This window comes from Pleurodeles waltl, chromosome 5 (assembly GCF_031143425.1).
Source record: "Pleurodeles waltl isolate 20211129_DDA chromosome 5, aPleWal1.hap1.20221129, whole genome shotgun sequence".
NCBI classification, from domain to species: Eukaryota; Metazoa; Chordata; class Amphibia; order Caudata; family Salamandridae; genus Pleurodeles; species Pleurodeles waltl.
Window position 1 is genome coordinate 720,374,036 of NC_090444.1, and position 18,127 is coordinate 720,392,162.

General features: G+C 44.5%; 1 protein-coding gene across 4 annotated transcripts in view; it reads right to left on the reverse strand.

Annotated features, from left to right (window-relative positions):
- Positions 1 to 18,127, reverse strand: part of ZC3H6 (zinc finger CCCH-type containing 6) — a 275,434-nt gene that overhangs the window by 115,038 nt on the left and 142,269 nt on the right. For all 4 annotated transcript variants that reach the window (XM_069234680.1, XM_069234679.1, XM_069234678.1 and 1 more), the window contains 3 exons: positions 16,244 to 16,360; positions 16,039 to 16,152; positions 11,161 to 11,268 (listed from right to left, as the gene is read on the reverse strand). In XM_069234680.1, coding sequence (XP_069090781.1) covers positions 11,161 to 11,268; positions 16,039 to 16,152; positions 16,244 to 16,360 — 339 coding nt within the window. The remainder of the gene's footprint in view (positions 1 to 11,160; positions 11,269 to 16,038; positions 16,153 to 16,243; positions 16,361 to 18,127) is intronic.

Genomic DNA, 18,127 nt, shown 5'->3' on the forward strand with positions numbered 1-18,127 from the left:
GAAAAGCTGCAACTTTGTTTCCAGCAGCTTTAAAGAACCCTGCAAGCTCCCCGCAAGAAGCGTGAGACTTGCAACACTGCACCCGGCGACCCAGACTCGGCTGGTGGCGATCCAACACCTCAGGAGGGACCCCAGGACTACTCTAAGACTGTGAGTACAAAAACCTGTCCCCCCTGAGCCCCCAAAGCGCCGCCTGCAGAGGGAATCCCGAGGCTTCCCCTGACCGCGACTCTTTGAATCCTAAGTCCCGACACCTGGGAGAGACCCTGCACCCGCAGCCCCCAGGACCTGAAGGACCGGACTTTCACTGGAGGAGTGACCCCCAGGAGTCCCTCTCCCTTGACCAAGTGGAGGTTTCCCCGAGGAACCCCCCCCTTGCCTGCCTGCAGCGCTGAAGAGATCCCTAGATCTCCCATTGACTTCCATTACAAACCCGACGCTTGTTTCTACACTGCACCCGGCCGCCCCCGCGCTGCTGAGGGTGAAATTTCTGTGTGGGCTTGTGTCCCCCCCGGTGCCCTACAAAACCCCCCTGGTCTGCCCTCCGAAGACGCGGGTACTTACCTGCAAGCAGACCGGAACCGGGGCACCCCCTTCTCTCCATTCTAGCCTATGTGTTTTGGGCACCACTTTGAACTCTGCACCTGACCGGCCCTGAGCTGCTGGTGTGGTGACTTTGGGGTTGCTCTGAACCCCCAACGGTGGGCTACCTTGGACCAAGAACTGAACCCTGTAAGTGTCTTACTTACCTGGTAAAACTAACCAAAACTTACCTCCCCTAGGGACTGTGAAAATTGCACTAAGTGTCCACTTTTAAAACAGCTATTTGTCAATAACTTGAAAAGTATACATGCAATTTTTATGATTTAAAGTTCCTAAAGTACTTACCTGCAATACCTTTCAAATGAGATATTACATGTAGAATTTGAACCTGTGGTTCTTAAAATAAACTAAGAAAATATATTTTTCTATACAAAAACCTATTGGCTGGATTTGTCTCTGAGTGTGTGTACCTCATTTATTGTCTATGTGTATGTACAACAAATGCTTAACACTACTCCTTGGATAAGCCTACTGCTCGACCACACTACCACAAAATAGAGCATTAGTATTATCTATTTTTACCACTATTTTACCTCTAAGGGGAACCCTTGGACTCTGTGCATGCTATTCCTTACTTTGAAATAGCACATACAGAGCCAACTTCCTACATTGGTGGATCAGCGGTGGGGTACAAGACTTTGCATTTGCTGGACTACTCAGCCAATACCTGATCACACGACAAATTCCAAAATTATCATTAGAAATTCATTTTTGCAATTTGAAATTTTTCTAAATTCTTAAAAGTCCTGCTAGGGCCTTGTGTGTTAAGTCCCTGTTTAGCATTGTCTTTTAGAGTTTAAAAAGTTTGTTAAAAGTTTGAAATTAGATTCTAGAAACAGTTTTAGATTCTTTAAAAAGTCTTCCAACTTTTAGCAAAATAATGTCTGATACAGAGATGAATGTGGTGGAACTCGACACCACACCTTACCTCCATCTTAAGATGAGGGAGCTAAGGTCTCTCTGTAATATCAAAAAAATAACCATTGGCTCCAGACCTACCAAAATTCAGCTCCAGGAGCTGTTGGCAGAGTTTGAAAAAGCCAACCCCTCTGATGATGACATCACAGAGGAAGAAATTAGTGACTTGGAGGCCAATGTCCCTCCTCCAGTCCTAAATAGGGAGAACAGGACCCCTCAAGTCCTGTCTCCAACTGTGTTAGTCAGAAATAGTGAGTCCCTCACAGGAGGGTCCCACATTTCTGAAATCACTGAGGATGCTCTCAGTGAAGATGACCTCCTGTTAGCCAGGATGGCCAAAAGATTGGCTTTAGAGAGACAGCTCCTAGCCATAGAAAGGGAAAGACAAGAGATGGGCCTAGGACCCATCAATGGTGGCAGCAATATAAATAGGGTCAGAGATTCTCCTGACATGTTAAAAATCCCCAAAGGGATTGTGACAAAATATGAAGATGGTGATGACATCACCAAATGGTTCACAGCTTTTGAGAGGGCTTGTGTAACCAGAAAAGTGAACAGATCTCACTGGGGTGCTCTCCTTTGGGAAATGTTCACTGGAAAGTGTAGGGATAGACTCCTCACACTCTCTGGAAAAGATGCAGAATCTTATGACCTCATGAAGGGTACCCTGATTGAGGGCTTTGGATTCTCCACTGAGGAGTATAGGATTAGATTCAGGGGGGCTCAAAAATCCTCGAGCCAGACCTGGGTTGACTTTGTAGACTACTCAGTGAAAACACTAGATGGTTGGATTCAAGGCAGTGGTGTAAGTAATTATGATGGGCTGTACAATTTATTTGTGAAAGAACACCTGTTAAGTAATTGTTTCAATGATAAACTGCATCAGCATCTGGTAGACCTAGGACCAATTTCTCCCCAAGAATTGGGAAAGAAGGCGGACCATTGGGTCAAGACAAGGGTGTCCAAGACTTCAACAGGGGGTGACCAAAAGAAAGGGGTCACAAAGACTCCCCAGGGGAAGGGTGATGAGACAACCAAAACTAAAAATAGTAAAGAGTCTTCTACAGGCCCCCAAAAACCTGCACAGGAGGGTGGGCCCAGAGCCTCTTCACAAAACAATGGGTACAAGGGTAAAAACTTTGATCCCAAAAAGGCCTGGTGCCATAGCTGTAAACAGCATGGACACCAAACTGGAGACAAGGCCTGTCCCAAGAAAGGTTCCACTCCAAACTCCCATCCAGGTAACACTGGTATGGCTAGTATCCAAGTGGGATCAACAGTGTGCCCAGAGCAAATCAGGGTCCACACTGAAGCTACTCTAGTTTCTGAGGGTGGGGTGGATTTAGCCACACTAGCTGTCTGGCCGCCTAACATGCAAAAATACAGACAGCAACTCTTAATTAATGGGACTAGAATAGAGGGCCTGAGGGATACAGGTGCCAGTGTCACCATGGTGACAGAGAAACTGGTTTCCCCTGGCCAATACCTGACTGGAAAAACTTACACAGTCACCAACGCTGACAATCAGAGAAAAGTACATCCCATGGCAATGGTTACTTTAGAATGGGGAGGGGTCAATGGCCTGAAACAGGTGGTGGTCTCCTCAAATATCCCAGTGGACTGTCTGCTTGGAAATGACCTGGAGTCCTCAGCATGGGCTGAGGTAGAACTAAAAACCCATGCAGCAATGCTGGGTATCCCTGAACTGGTGTGTGTGAAAACAAGAGCACAATGCAAGGCACAGGGTGAAAAAGTAGAGCTGGAGTCTGGAAAAATGGCCCAGCCTACCAAGAGAACAGGAAAGTCAGTTGGGAAACCAACTGCAACACAGCAAAAGAAAGGGAACCTCTCTTCTCAGGAAGAAGTTCTGCCCTCTGAGGGAACTGAGCCTTTGGAGCTTGAACCTTATCAGGTTGAGCTCTTAGGCCCAGGGGGACCCTCAAGGGAGGAGCTGTGTAAGGGACAAGAAACCTGTCCCTCTCTTGAAGGCCTTAGGCAGCAAGCTGCTGAAGAGTCCAAAGGCAAGAAAAATGGAACACATAGGGTCTATTGGGAAGATGGACTCCTGTACACTGAGGCCAGAGACCCCAAACCTGGTGCCACTAGGAGAGTGGTAGTGCCTCAGCTGTTCAGGAAGTTCATCCTAACATTGGCCCATGACATTCCCCTTGCTGGACATTTGGGACAAACCAAGACGTGGGAGAGGTTAGTCAACCACTTCTACTGGCCCAATATGTCCAACATGGTTAAGGAGTTTTGCCTCTCCTGCCCCACCTGTCAAGCCAGTGGTAAGACAGGTGGGCATCCAAAGGCCCCCCTCATTCCACTTCCAGTGGTGGGGGTTCCCTTTGAAAGAGTGGGTGTGGACATAGTTGGTCCACTAGAACCTCCCACAGCCTCAGGAAATATGTATATCCTGGTAGTAGTGGATCATGCTACCAGGTATCCTGAAGCTATTCCCCTTAGGTCGACTACTGCCCCTGCAGTAGCCAAGGCCCTCATTGGTATCTTTACCAGAGTGGGTTTCCCTAAGGAGGTGGTGTCTGACAGAGGTACCAACTTCATGTCAGCATACCTAAAGCACATGTGGAATGAGTGTGGAGTGACTTATAAATTCACTACACCATACCATCCACAAACTAATGGCTTGGTTGAGAGATTCAACAAGACATTAAAAGGCATGATCATGGGGCTCCCAGAAAAACTCAAAAGGAGATGGGATGTCCTCTTGCCATGTCTGCTTTTCGCTTACAGAGAGGTGCCACAGAAGGGAGTAGGATTCTCACCCTTTGAACTTCTGTTTGGTCATCCTGTAAGGGGACCACTTGCCCTTGTTAAAGAAGGCTGGGAGAGACCTCTCCATGAGCCTAAACAGGACATAGTGGACTATGTACTTGGCCTTCGCTCTAGAATGGCAGAGTACATGGAAAAGGCAACCAAAAACCTTGAGGCCAGCCAACAGCTCCAGAAGTTTTGGTATGACCAAAAGGCTGCACTGGTTGAGTTCCAACCAGGGCAGAAAGTCTGGGTTCTGGAGCCTGTGGCTCCCAGGGCACTCCAGGACAAATGGAGTGGCCCTTACCCAGTGCTAGAAAGGAAGAGTCAGGTCACCTACCTGGTGGACCTGGGCACAAGCAGGAGCCCCAAGAGGGTGATCCATGTGAACCGCCTTAAGCTCTTCCATGACAGGGCTGATGTGAATCTGTTGATGGTAACAGATGAGGATCAGGAGGCAGAGAGTGAACCTCTCCCTGATCTTCTGTCATCAGACCCAAAAGATGGCACAGTAGATGGAGTGATCTACTCAGACACCCTCTCTGGCCAACAGCAAGCTGATTGTAGGAGAGTCCTACAACAGTTTCCTGAACTCTTCTCCTTAACCCCTGGTCAGACACACCTGTGTACCCATGATGTGGACACAGGAGACAGCATGCCTGTCAAAAACAAAATCTTTAGACAGTCTGACCATGTTAAGGAAAGCATCAAGGTGGAAGTCCACAAGATGCTGGAATTGGGAGTAATTGAGCGCTCTGACAGCCCCTGGGCTAGCCCAGTGGTCTTAGTCCCCAAACCTCACACCAAAGATGGAAAGAAAGAGATGAGGTTTTGTGTGGACTACAGAGGGCTCAATTCTGTCACCAAGACAGATGCCCATCCAATTCCAAGAGCTGATGAGCTCATAGACAAATTAGGTGCTGCCAAATTCTTAAGTACCTTTGACTTGACAGCAGGGTACTGGCAAATAAAAATGGCACCTGGAGCAAAAGAGAAAACAGCATTCTCCACACCTGATGGGCATTATCAGTTTACTGTTATGCCCTTTGGTTTAAAGAATGCCCCTGCCACCTTCCAAAGGTTGGTGAATCAAGTCCTTGCTGGCTTGGAGTCCTTTAGCACAGCTTATCTTGATGATATTGCTGTCTTTAGCTCCACCTGGCAGGATCACCTGGTCCACCTGAAGAAGGTTTTGAAGGCTCTGCAATCTGCAGGCCTCTCTATCAAGGCATCCAAATGCCAGATAGGGCAGGGAACTGTGGTTTACTTGGGCCACCTTGTAGGTGGAGGCCAAGTTCAGCCACTCCAACCCAAGATCCAGACTATTCTGGACTGGGTAGCGCCAAAAACCCAGACTCAAGTCAGGGCATTCCTTGGCTTGACTGGGTATTACAGGAGGTTTGTGAAGGGATATGGATCCATTGTGACAGCCCTCACTGAACTCACCTCCAAGAAAATGCCCAAGAAAGTGAACTGGACTGTGGAATGCCAACAGGCCTTTGACACCCTGAAACAAGCAATGTGCTCAGCACCAGTTCTAAAAGCTCCAGATTATTCTAAGCAGTTCATTGTGCAGACTGATGCCTCTGAACATGGGATAGGGGCAGTTTTGTCCCAAACAAATGATGATGGCCTTGACCAGCCTGTTGCTTTCATTAGCAGGAGGTTACTCCCCAGGGAGCAGCGTTGGAGTGCCATTGAGAGGGAGGCCTTTGCTGTGGTTTGGTCCCTGAAGAAGCTGAGACCATACCTCTTTGGGACTCACTTCCTAGTTCAAACTGACCACAGACCTCTCAAATGGCTGATGCAAATGAAAGGTGAAAATCCTAAACTGTTGAGGTGGTCCATCTCCCTACAGGGAATGGACTTTATAGTGGAACACAGACCTGGGACTGCCCATGCCAATGCAGATGGCCTTTCCAGGTTCTTCCACTTAGAAAATGAAGACTCTCTTGGGAAAGGTTAGTCTCATCCTCTTTCGTTTGGGGGGGGGTTGTGTAAGGAAATGCCTCCTTGGCATGGTTGCCCCCTGACTTTTTGCCTTTGCTGATGCTATGTTTACAATTGAAAGTGTGCTGAGGCCTGCTAACCAGGCCCCAGCACCAGTGTTCTTTCCCTAACCTGTACTTTTGTATCCACAATTGGCAGACCCAGGCATCCAGATAAGTCCCTTGTAACTGGTACTTCTAGTACCAAGGGCCCTGATGCCAAGGAAGGTCTCTAAGGGCTGCAGCATGTCTTATGCCACCCTGGAGACCTCTCACTCAGCACAGACACACTGCTTGCCAGCTTGTGTGTGCTGAGTGAGGACAAAACGAGTAAGTCGACATGGCACTCCCCTCAGGGTGCCATGCCAGCCTCTCACTGCCTATGCAGTATAGGTAAGACACCCCTCTAGCAGGCCTTACAGCCCTAAGGCAGGGTGCACTATACCATAGGTGAGGGTACCAATGCATGAGCATGGTACCCCTACAGTGTCTAAACAAAACCTTAGACATTGTAAGTGCAGGGTAGCCATAAGAGTATATGGTCTGGGAGTCTGTCAAACACGAACTCCACAGCACCATAATGGCTACACTGAAAACTGGGAAGTTTGGTATCAAACTTCTCAGCACAATAAATGCACACTGATGCCAGTGTACATTTTATTGTAAAATACACCACAGAGGGCACCTTAGAGGTACCCCCTGAAACTTAACCGACTGTCTGTGTAGGCTGACTAGTTCCAGCAGCCTGCCACACCAGAGACATGTTGCTGGCCCCATGGGGAGAGTGCCTTTGTCACTCTGAGGCCAGTAACAAAGACTGCACTGGGTGGAGATGCTAACACCTCCCCCAGGCAGGAGCTGTGACACCTGGCGGTGAGCCTCAAAGGCTCACCCCTTTGTCACAGCCCAGCAGGGCACTCCAGCTTAGTGGAGTTGCCCGCCCCCTCCGGCCACGGCCCCCACTTTTGGCGGCAAGGCTGGAGGGAACAAAGAAAGCAACAAGGAGGAGTCACTGGCCAGTCAGGACAGCCCCTAAGGTGTCCTGAGCTGAAGTGACTCTAACTTTTAGAAATCCTCCATCTTGCAGATGGAGGATTCCCCCAATAGGGTTAGGATTGTGAACCCCTCCCCTTGGGAGGAGGCACAAAGAGGGTGTACCCACCCTCAGGGCTAGTAGCCATTGGCTACTAACCCCCCAGACCTAAACACGCCCTTAAATTTAGTATTTAAGGGCTACCCTGAACCCTAGAAAATTAGATTCCTGCAAACTACAAGAAGAAGGACTGCCTAGCTGAAAACCCCTGCAGAGGAAGACCAGAAGACGACAACTGCCTTGGCTCCAGAAACTCACCGGCCTGTCTCCTGCCTTCCAAAGAACTCTGCTCCAGCGACGCCTTCCAAGGGACCAGCGACCTCTGAATCCTCTGAGGACTGCCCTGCTTCAAAAAAGACAAGAAACTCCTGAGGACAGCGGACCTGCTCCAAGAAAAGCTGCAACTTTGTTTCCAGCAGCTTTAAAGAACCCTGCAAGCTCCCCGCAAGAAGCGTGAGACTTGCAACACTGCACCCGGCGACCCCGACTCGGCTGGTGGCGATCCAACACCTCAGGAGGGACCCCAGGACTACTCTAAGACTGTGAGTACAAAAACCTGTCCCCCCTGAGCCCCCACAGCGCCGCCTGCAGAGGGAATCCCGAGGCTTCCCCTGACCGCGACTCTTTGAATCCTAAGTCCCGACACCTGGGAGAGACCCTGCACCCGCAGCCCCCAGGACCTGAAGGACCGGACTTTCACTGGAGGAGTGACCCCCAGGAGTCCCTCTCCCTTGACCAAGTGGAGGTTTCCCTGAGGAACCCCCCCCTTGCCTGCCTGCAGCGCTGAAGAGATCCCTAGATCTCCCATTGACTTCCATTACAAACCCGACGCTTGTTTCTACACTGCACCCGGCCGCCCCCGCGCTGCTGAGGGTGAAATTTCTGTGTGGGCTTGTGTCCCCCCCGGTGCCCTACAAAACCCCCCTGGTCTGCCCTCCGAAGACGCGGGTACTTACCTGCAAGCAGACCGGAACCGGGGCACCCCCTTCTCTCCATTCTAGCCTATGTGTTTTGGGCACCACTTTGAACTCTGCACCTGACCGGCCCTGAGCTGCTGGTGTGGTGACTTTGGGGTTGCTCTGAACCCCCAACGGTGGGCTACCTTGGACCAAGAACTGAACCCTGTAAGTGTCTTACTTACCTGGTAAAACTAACCAAAACTTACCTCCCCTAGGGACTGTGAAAATTGCACTAAGTGTCCACTTTTAAAACAGCTATTTGTCAATAACTTGAAAAGTATACATGCAATGTTTATGATTTAAAGTTCCTAAAGTACTTACCTGTAATACCTTTCAAATGAGATATTACATGTAGAATTTGAACCTGTGGTTCTTAAAATAAACTAAGAAAATATATTTTTCTATACAAAAACCTATTGGCTGGATTTGTCTCTGAGTGTGTGTACCTCATTTATTGTCTATGTGTATGTACAACAAATGCTTAACACTACTCCTTGGATAAGCCTACTGCTCGACCACACTACCACAAAATAGAGCATTAGTATTATCTATTTTTACCACTATTTTACCTCTAAGGGGAACCCTTGGACTCTGTGCATGCTATTCCTTACTTTGAAATAGCACATACAGAGCCAACTTCCTACATCATCCTAACATTGTCCTTTTCTGTAAACTCACGTCCTCTCTTCTCTCCCTGCTCCTAGGCCATTTAGTCTACGTGACATACTATCATCCTATAGACCTATAACCTTTCTCTACAGCCTAGTTCTTTACACACTCTTCAGGCTATGACTGCTTTCATCCATCTCCTTGGCTTTCACCCATCCACTGGCCAGGCTCCCCCCCTCCACTGCTCCCCCTCCCCTCCCTTCTCCCTCCCCCCTACTATCCCCTTTACCCTTCCCAGCGCTCTCTGTCCGACTAGTGCAGGACTACCGGCCTTGTTTTATACGGGGCAAGTTCTCATGGTAAGTTCTGTCCAGGTTCCACACGATTCTTCCTTCCCATAGCTGTTGGGGGGCAGACTCTATCAGGCGCCGCCGATGGCGGACAATCCGACTGAACTGCTATCCACACTCTACTGAGTCATAGTGTAGCCACTCCACCTGATTATTCTCTGACCGTCCTGAAGGATAGCACTGGTCCGGGTCAGGATGAACCTCAGGCTGGATAGCATTAAAGGCCGGCAACAGCCTCTACACCATGGTGATCCCTATTCCCAATACCCCATGATACCCACTATTATGTGATTAATCCTTAGGGTCCTCCTCCTGAACACTCGACTGGCTATGACCACTCTGCTCCTCCTGCCTACCTTGGCCGCTCTGGACTTCTTCAAATCTGTCAAGACTATAACCAGTAATCCCTCTCGCCCTCCCCAGCCTCCCCATTCTTGCCTTTCCCCCCTCCTTCCCTCCCTTTCCCCTTTCTCTATTCCTCCATCTCTATTACCTATACTCCCCTACTTTCTCCTTGGCTCCATCTATCCCACATTGGCTTGTATAGCAATGGGCCTACACATGCTAAGCTTAAATTTGTAATTGCTATGTTGAGTGTAGGCGATGTGACCCTCTTCTGTAATGCCTCCTGATTTACAATACAGACTTTATAAAAAAACAAAAAAAAGAACCAGAGTCCTAGAAAGTTTTGGCAAAAGCTTCTGTAATGACACACCACGCCAAAGACTAGTAAAAACACCAGAGGGAGTTATACTACAAGATTTTATTTTCAGGAAATAGCTCTCATTTACCTATCCTCTTCTAAATAGGAGTGTGCATGGGGCAATTACCTCTCTGGATCTGGGTGAATTAAATCAGACAATAAATATGGATTTCCTCATGCATTTCATCTGAATTTTAGTCTAATACTTCTCACCTAGATAAACAAAGGGATGATACAATCTCCAAGTTCCCAATTGCCATCACTTTCATTGTCATGTACATCTCATCCCAAAGTGACAGATACACTCCCCTTAAAAATCAGTCTATAGTGGTCCAGACAGAACTGGTGTATCCATAATTAAATATTGCAAAAGGGAAGAGTAAAAAGACCTACTTAAACACTAATCCAATAACATACCCCAATTCTGTTAGACGCATAGTCTGTGATCTGTTTTGCCCTACTTCACTGTCTTTCGAGGAAGCAGTGTTGATCCCACACTTAAGCAGATATCACAGCCACAGTCAGGCACAACATGCCCCTATGTTCCTAAACAGTCAATCCACCAGCAACAATTACTGTAGCTAAATATATATAACTGACATGGTGGTTACCGAAGAGAAAATGAGAAAATGTATCAATGGGGTATTCCCTTTATTTAGGAGTCGAAAGGCTAACCCAACTTGGAGTGAGGTTAAGCCATTTACAAAACAACTGAATTCGTTTTTTTTGTGTGAAATAAGACTATTTTTGGATTTGAATAATACACTGCACGCAAGAGGCCAAACATTTCAAGTTTTCCGGTTGTCTTGATGATTCTGAAGATGTCAAATTAAAAGTTAAGTTGAACAATTAAAGTTCTAAAATGACCCACGAAAGGAATACAAATGAAAGGCAGTATTTTTATATGGGAAGTACTTTTAGAGTTTGCCATCTACCTCCTTCAAACAAAATGTGTATTAAAGTTCAGAACATTAAACTAAAATAATGCTTCGTCACCAATCAATTTTGAATTACTTCCAAACAGGAACTTGTGTACATATAATTTGCCAACACTATCTTTCAAAACATAAATGAAAACAAGATTCCTCAGCAAACATATAAAATGTACAATATCCATAAAAACATAGGTGAACAGAAAAATATATGTAATCTATTTTCTTACCCTGTCCAACATCATCCTTCCATCATCTGTTAAGGGATCATGAGAAAACTTGCAATTATCTCCTTGATAGCATTTTGATCCGGTATGATAGAATTTACATGGAAATTCATGTGAACGATGAATGTTAAGGAACAAACCATTAAGTGATAATATTTCTGACTAGCACAAGACAAATAAATATGCAATTACTGCATTGCAAACAAATGTTCTTTCTTTGCGGGAAAGTTCAGATTATCAGTTGGTCCACTGTTACATTACCAACTAAAGCCAGAAAGGAATGAGCTAGAAACCCTATTCTCCAAGTCTACTGATTCTTATTTATATTACCATTTTCAAAAGGCATTTGATATGTGGCCTGACAAGCCTGTTGGCTTTACAGATGACAGGAAGAAAAGCAACAATAAACAAACACACAATTTCAATATCTGGCCACTCAACATTATTTGTTTAACAATTTAACATTTACATTCAACTATCAACATACAACTAATTCAGAAATACTTACATAGTATATAGTAGCTTAGAAAAGGAAATGAGGATAAATTAAAACAGGCGATATGTCACTATTCTGGGTCAAAGAAATATATCTATTAAAATATCGTAATAGTAATTTGATTTAAAAACAAACAAGAGCTCTGAAAGTAATTCTCAAGGTATTTTACAATTAAACATAAGGGATTTATGGCACAAAATAGTAAATTATTTTGCTTGCCAGTCAGTTTGGTCACATCACTTCAAAACTGTATTTATAACATTATAACATTAATTATTCTTTAATGTGCAACTGAATGTATAGTTGTATTTTATTTACATTTTATTTACATTATGTAGGACTGAGACACTTATTTTTCCCACAATCCATTAAAGGTATTCAACACGATACTAACATTTGGTAATGCTCTTTCTGGTGGATACTCTAATTGCAGATTCCTCACCTTTTGAATATTTGCATGGGCCAGACTGGATCCTCAATTTTTCATAGCAGCTGCATAAGCTGCATAAGCGCGCAGCCAGGTGGCACAATCATCCTCTTTGATGCCCTCACACAACCTCCGAAGTAAAGACAGAGCTGCATACAAGGCACTCTTGCGAGCTGTATGTTTAGCTCAAACTATTCCACGATATAGGCTGTAGATCAACCATGACAGATTTGAGATGACAGTGTGCTGAAGTTCACCTGGGACCATTTTAGAAAGGTGAAGAATTTGTAGTTGTTAGGTAAATCACTTTTTGGAAGGATATTTTTAATCATATTTTTGTTACATTTTGAACTTATACTGCGAGAAAATGCCCATTTTGTGTGATCATCTCATTTGTTGCTGAATTTACTGCTGATTTTTAAACTCTGCACTCTGGGCCACTGCTATATGGTGCCTAGTGTATGTGCTCTACTAAAACATGTAAAAATTGGCTAATCCCCAATTTGGAAGTTTAACTTACCTGAAAGGCCTTAGAATGTGGTGCAGAAATGCATCCATGGCATATAAAGTGTCATGTCGCCTGTGGACTGCAGCACTTATTATTGTACAATCCCTGAGAGTGACAAAGAAAACATGGCTTCAAGAGTTTCCAATGTAGCCTGACTGCAGCAAATTTCAACATGCAGCTCAATCTGTCAAAATAACCGTTTGGCAGGGGAAAAATAGTCATTTTCAATATTATTATATAGGCCTTGTAGCCCACTAAGAAGAGTGGATGGTATTTAAAAGTGGAACATGTAGCAATTTGCATAAGGTTTCCAGCAGCTGCCCAGCCAGTACTTAATGAGTTGGGAAAACGGTTCCCAGAGCAGAAACAATGGCTTGGATTTGAGGGTTATTTTTCTTCCACTGGCAGGAAAACCAGTTAGCGTGGACCAAGGAACTTAACTTATAAAGGGCCTGCCCTGTCACATGTAGACTTAAGTTTAGACCTAAGGAAGATAAACCTTTGTTCCTCCAAGCAGGCTGGATGCAAACTCAGTGTGAGGGAAGCTACTTCCAGACCTAAGTTTCAGTGACCGCAAAGAGGTGGGCTAATAATTACTCTGGGAACACCTCTGGGTGGGCAGACAAGCTCTGTAGAAGGGGGAAAGTTTTCTCATCTTGTATTTTAGGAGTAAGGTCCTCTGTAGAATAAGTGCAGTAAGGCAAGCAAGAACTGCTGAAAAAGTGGGTAGGGGTGTGCATGGAACTTTCACACCACTGGTTAGACAGGAGTCAAAAGCCATCCCCACTATTAATGTACCACCTCACAGTACCCTCCCCATAACACTTTTTGGTCTTGTAGAAGAACAGAAGAACGATTGAACGGCTGTTTGAGACAAGTAAGGAACCCTAAAGGGCTAAACCTGATCCTACTTGTATCCAAGGCACAAAAGCGAACTCCGCGGGTCGGTTAGCTGACCTACTGTGTGGCTACAGGGGCATAACAAGCTACAAGAGGCACCCCTGAAGTGCCTAGCTAACCAGTTGCAACTTGACCTGGATTGACCCTGCTGCTAGACTCTGCTAAAATGAGTCTTGACCCATAAGTGCTGTCCCTGAGGTCCTGGGACGTTTGTATTTGTGTAACTGGACTTCTACAATCTTTGAAAAGCTGTGGAACTTGTAAAGATTCTGCCTTTCAGCTGCCAGAGGACCAGGACTAATAATACAAGTTGATTCTGTCAAAGCAGCACTGCTGGGCTGAAGAAACAGGTTTCTTTTACTTGAAGCTTCTCTGTAGCAGCAAATTTGTTTTAGTCAGCCCTCTGCAAGAATGTATCCGTCCTAGGATAACTTTGTCTTAATGAAGGATTTCACCTTTCATTTTCGAGACTGAGTCCTATGTAAAATCTTTGACAGGGCGAACCTGTTTGGTGTATCCGGCCTGCGCTCCGTAGCCTGAAATCACGGCAACACCCCAAGCACTTGGGAACTTTGATTACTGAGTGGCACTTTACTTTTCTTAGCACTTTTCTCTTAAATATATAAAAAGCCATATCTCTGGGTACTATTATTGGATGTTTGTCATTTTGGTATCATTTTGTTTATCAAACCGTACTCTATTTTTATAAATTGGAGTCAGATTTTTATTGTGCTGTGTTTTTTTACTGTTTAATTGCTTTTGTACTTCTAAAAGCTTTATACATTTTCTCAAGGTTAACCCTGTCTAGTCTGTGCCATAGCTACCATTGGTGGTGCTCAGGTTTAAATAACTGAACCCTTTGTCCGGACCTTACAGGTTAGTGATTACTTGTGGTGGACAACCATCCACCCTAATTAATTGTCTTACAGAGGTGGCAGCAGTGGAATCCAGAACTTGTGCTTAGCAGTACAACTTAGTTTTAAAAATTGAAATGTAAAATCTCTAAGCTAAGTTGAAAGCAAAAATTTATTTTGTATTTTTATTTGGCACAATATCTTTAAGTTTTTTTCCCCCTGAATTAACTGCTGGTTTCAATATTTGCACCTCAAGTTTTTGGTAACATGGAGGTGGGTCTGTCTATCATGAAGAGCATTGGCATGGCAAAGCTGAAGCATATTTGCAAAACAAAGTTGTGCATGGAATCCTAAAAGGAGGATTTCCACAAAGACCCCAGGGTCTAGAAAGAGGTCAACCAGCTACAGATCACCTCCGAGGAGAATGAAGAGACAGAGAAACCCGAAAGAGGATGGGACAGTGAATAACCCTGCCTCAAAAGGGACTCTTTAGCGCACCTTCCAGGGCAGGCAGTGTTGGGGGCTAAGAGAGGTTAACCCTTCTGAGCTGACCATCCATCATCAGCTGGCAGCAATAGGCCTTGAGGAAAATAAGCTTGCCTTAGAAGAGTGGGTGATGAGTTTGTACAGTCCAATTAAGGTACTAGCATCAACGCAGAGGTATCTACTGGGGGGCCATCCCACTTGCTTGCCAAGGTAGACAAGAAGCACTGGGGAGCATTACTGTGGGAGTAGGCACTAACACTAGGTAGGCGTACACCACTGACTCTAGGGGAGGAGCTGGCAAACTCATACACACATATGAAAGTTGCACTAGCGCTGACATTTGGAATCACACCAGAAGAGTACCAGAAGAGTACAAGAAAAGTTCTGGGCACCAACAAAGAGCCACAGCAAACTTATAGACCTCTCTTTCAAATCACTGAAAGGCTGGGCGAAGGGCAATACAGTGGATAGTTATGATGGGCTATACAATCTGATTATGAAGGAGCACATCTTGAGTTACTGTTCTTCAGTATCCAGTGGACTCAAAGCAGACTAATGCCCGAAAACCTGTAATGGCAGAGGATGTGTGGGTAAACACCAGGTTGTCCAAGCAATCCAAGGGGATGAACCCAAGTAGGAAGGGGACAGGCCTGCACCAGGGCAAGGGAGGAACCAACAAGTCTCAAAAAGAAAAGTCTTCATGGCCATATAGGCCTGACAAGGGAAAGGGTCCCAAATTACTTCTGAAAAGCAGGTAAGTGGGAAATAAAGAAGGAACCTCTTTCCGAGGGGTATATGCTTTGACTAACTGCAGCTAAGGGGAGACTCCTTACACTCCAAGATTAAGGTTAGTACTAGTGGGCACTCCACCACGGTAACTATTATAGTTTTGGGGGAGGATTACCCTGAAGAGGACCTAAAGCCCTTTAGCAGGGGGATGGACCCAGAAGGTTATCTGGTGATCTCTGAAGGTGGTAGGCATAAGTGAATGGTGTCCCTGTCACTCCTTGGCAATATAACTATTTTTATAATATAACAAGAAATATTTTCTATCAACTATAAAATGAAAAAGATTCCAAGGTAAAGAAAGAAGGTATCGAAAAAATGAAATTAAGTTTACAGTGTGAATATGCAAAATGAAATAAACTATGTCCTAACTCCAAACAGTTAATTCAGATTACAATAAACAAAAACAAAATAATCAAAGGATATGATGCATATAGATGCAGTGATCACCTTTAGAGCAATACCCTTGTATGTAAAATTTGCAGACTTCTTTTTTCTTCTGGGGCTCTGCATCATGATCAAATTTACAGTCATCTCCCTGTGTAAACAAAGTGAAAGCAAGAATACAACATGAAAAATAAAACATGCTTACTTTGAGTATATAAAAAAATAGGATATCTCTAACTCACCTTTATACAACGTCCCTCAAGAAAGTATTTACAAATTTGCTTTCCCTTGTGCTCCACTGTGTGCTGATTAATAAACTCTTGGCTCATAGTCAACCGCTTCTTAATACGCTTACTTTCCTAAAGATTAATTAAAAAAAAAAAAAATAAAGGCTTAAACCACAAACTTGTTTTGTATGACATTTAAAAATGGCTTGGAGAAATTGAACACTATTTTTTTTTAGTATGCTGTTTCCTTCTCTGCTGTTTTCAAATATAACACACAGCTTTTGTTACAAGTAATTGAAATAAGTACTGAAGAATCTTAATGCCGGCCTGAAAAGCATGTGCTGCTTCAATAAACTGAATCAATTAACCTACCAATGTATGCTTTTGTGAGAAAAGAGTTCATAGAGAGATCAGGGATTATAAAGAAAACAGTTGCTTCAATATAAGGTTTCTTTAACAAACTATGTTTTTAAAAAAATATTTGCTATACCAATGCTACTACAATTTATACAACAACATGAAAGGAATTACATTTATCACAACAGCGCATCCATCTCTGTGTTTTTTTTTTTAGCTTCAACCAATGAGTTCTCAGACCAAAGGACATCTTTGCATTCTGAAGCAAAAATGAGGAATAAAGTACTTGCCTGTAACTCCATTTTTCCAGTGTTCATGTGCTGGACTCCTTTGCCATTGTCAAGCTGTGAATCCCCTGTTGATTTAAATAGCAGTAAACAGTGTTTAAACTGCAACATGCCTCATCAGTAGGGTTTCCTTAGTAGTAAATACACGTCATATGAAAGAACCAAAGCGTCAGCCAATGTGATGGTAGTACGGAGCTCTTTTACTCCTCCACAGCTCAGATTTCCAAGCACAATTGTGAGGAATACTTACAGTAGAAATGAGCCTCAGATAATGGCGGGCCATATATGAGTATATATGAAATATACCAGTGCTGAAGAACTAGAGTTGTAGGTACGTAACTAGTTTATTATCCAGCATTGAATCTTTCATGTAGTCTCATGCTTGAAATAGAATATAAGTGAAACATTACATTTGACCGAAGTGGGAAGAAAGCTTATCTTTACTGAAAAAGGTGTGTAGAACAGCCTGACCCACTGTGGAATAGGCTGTTGAGTTTACATCTAGGCAGTCATTTCTGGGGCCCATTGCCTGTTCTTGCATGTTGCTGCTCACCAAATGTCTTGTAGATGCACTCCGGCGTGGTGTGCAGTAGTTGCCGACACACTTCTGGTGGAACGGACTTTCAGTCTACACAGGAGTGGCACTTGGCGCTGCAGCAGATGGTGATGCAGAGTGAGAGTCCTATCTGGACAGTGGGCAGTCTCTTCCAGAATGGCTGAAAGACACAAGCACCTTGTCTGATGTATATAACTCTTATGTTTAATGCATTTGCAGTCATCCAGTGAGTGCAAAGACTGGATCTGCTGACATTGTCAGATCAGGTTAAAAGTAACAAAGACTGACAGGTTCCTCCAAATAAAAGACTGTAAAGCCTTCAGACAAAAATATCAGGGTGGTTCGCAAGATGACTGGTAAAGTGGCAAAAAGTCTTGCACTCAAAATGCCTACAAGTCTCCTTGCTGTGGTGAAGGCAAGTAATATCTCGGTTTTCCACAAGATGAATTTCGAGAGCACCCTATGTATTAGTTCAAAGGGAGGAAGCGTGATCTGGCTCAGTACTGTGCTTAGTTCCCATGACATAGTGGGGTGCCGAACAGGTAGGAAAGCCCTAAAAAGCCTGTTCATGAATTGCTGTATGACCATTTTTTAAACAAAGATAAGGAAGTGTCTTCTTAACATTGAAACTGCTATTCTATTGTATTGCAACATTTATAAGGCACTTACTATACTATGCAAGGTACTGAAGTGCTTGCC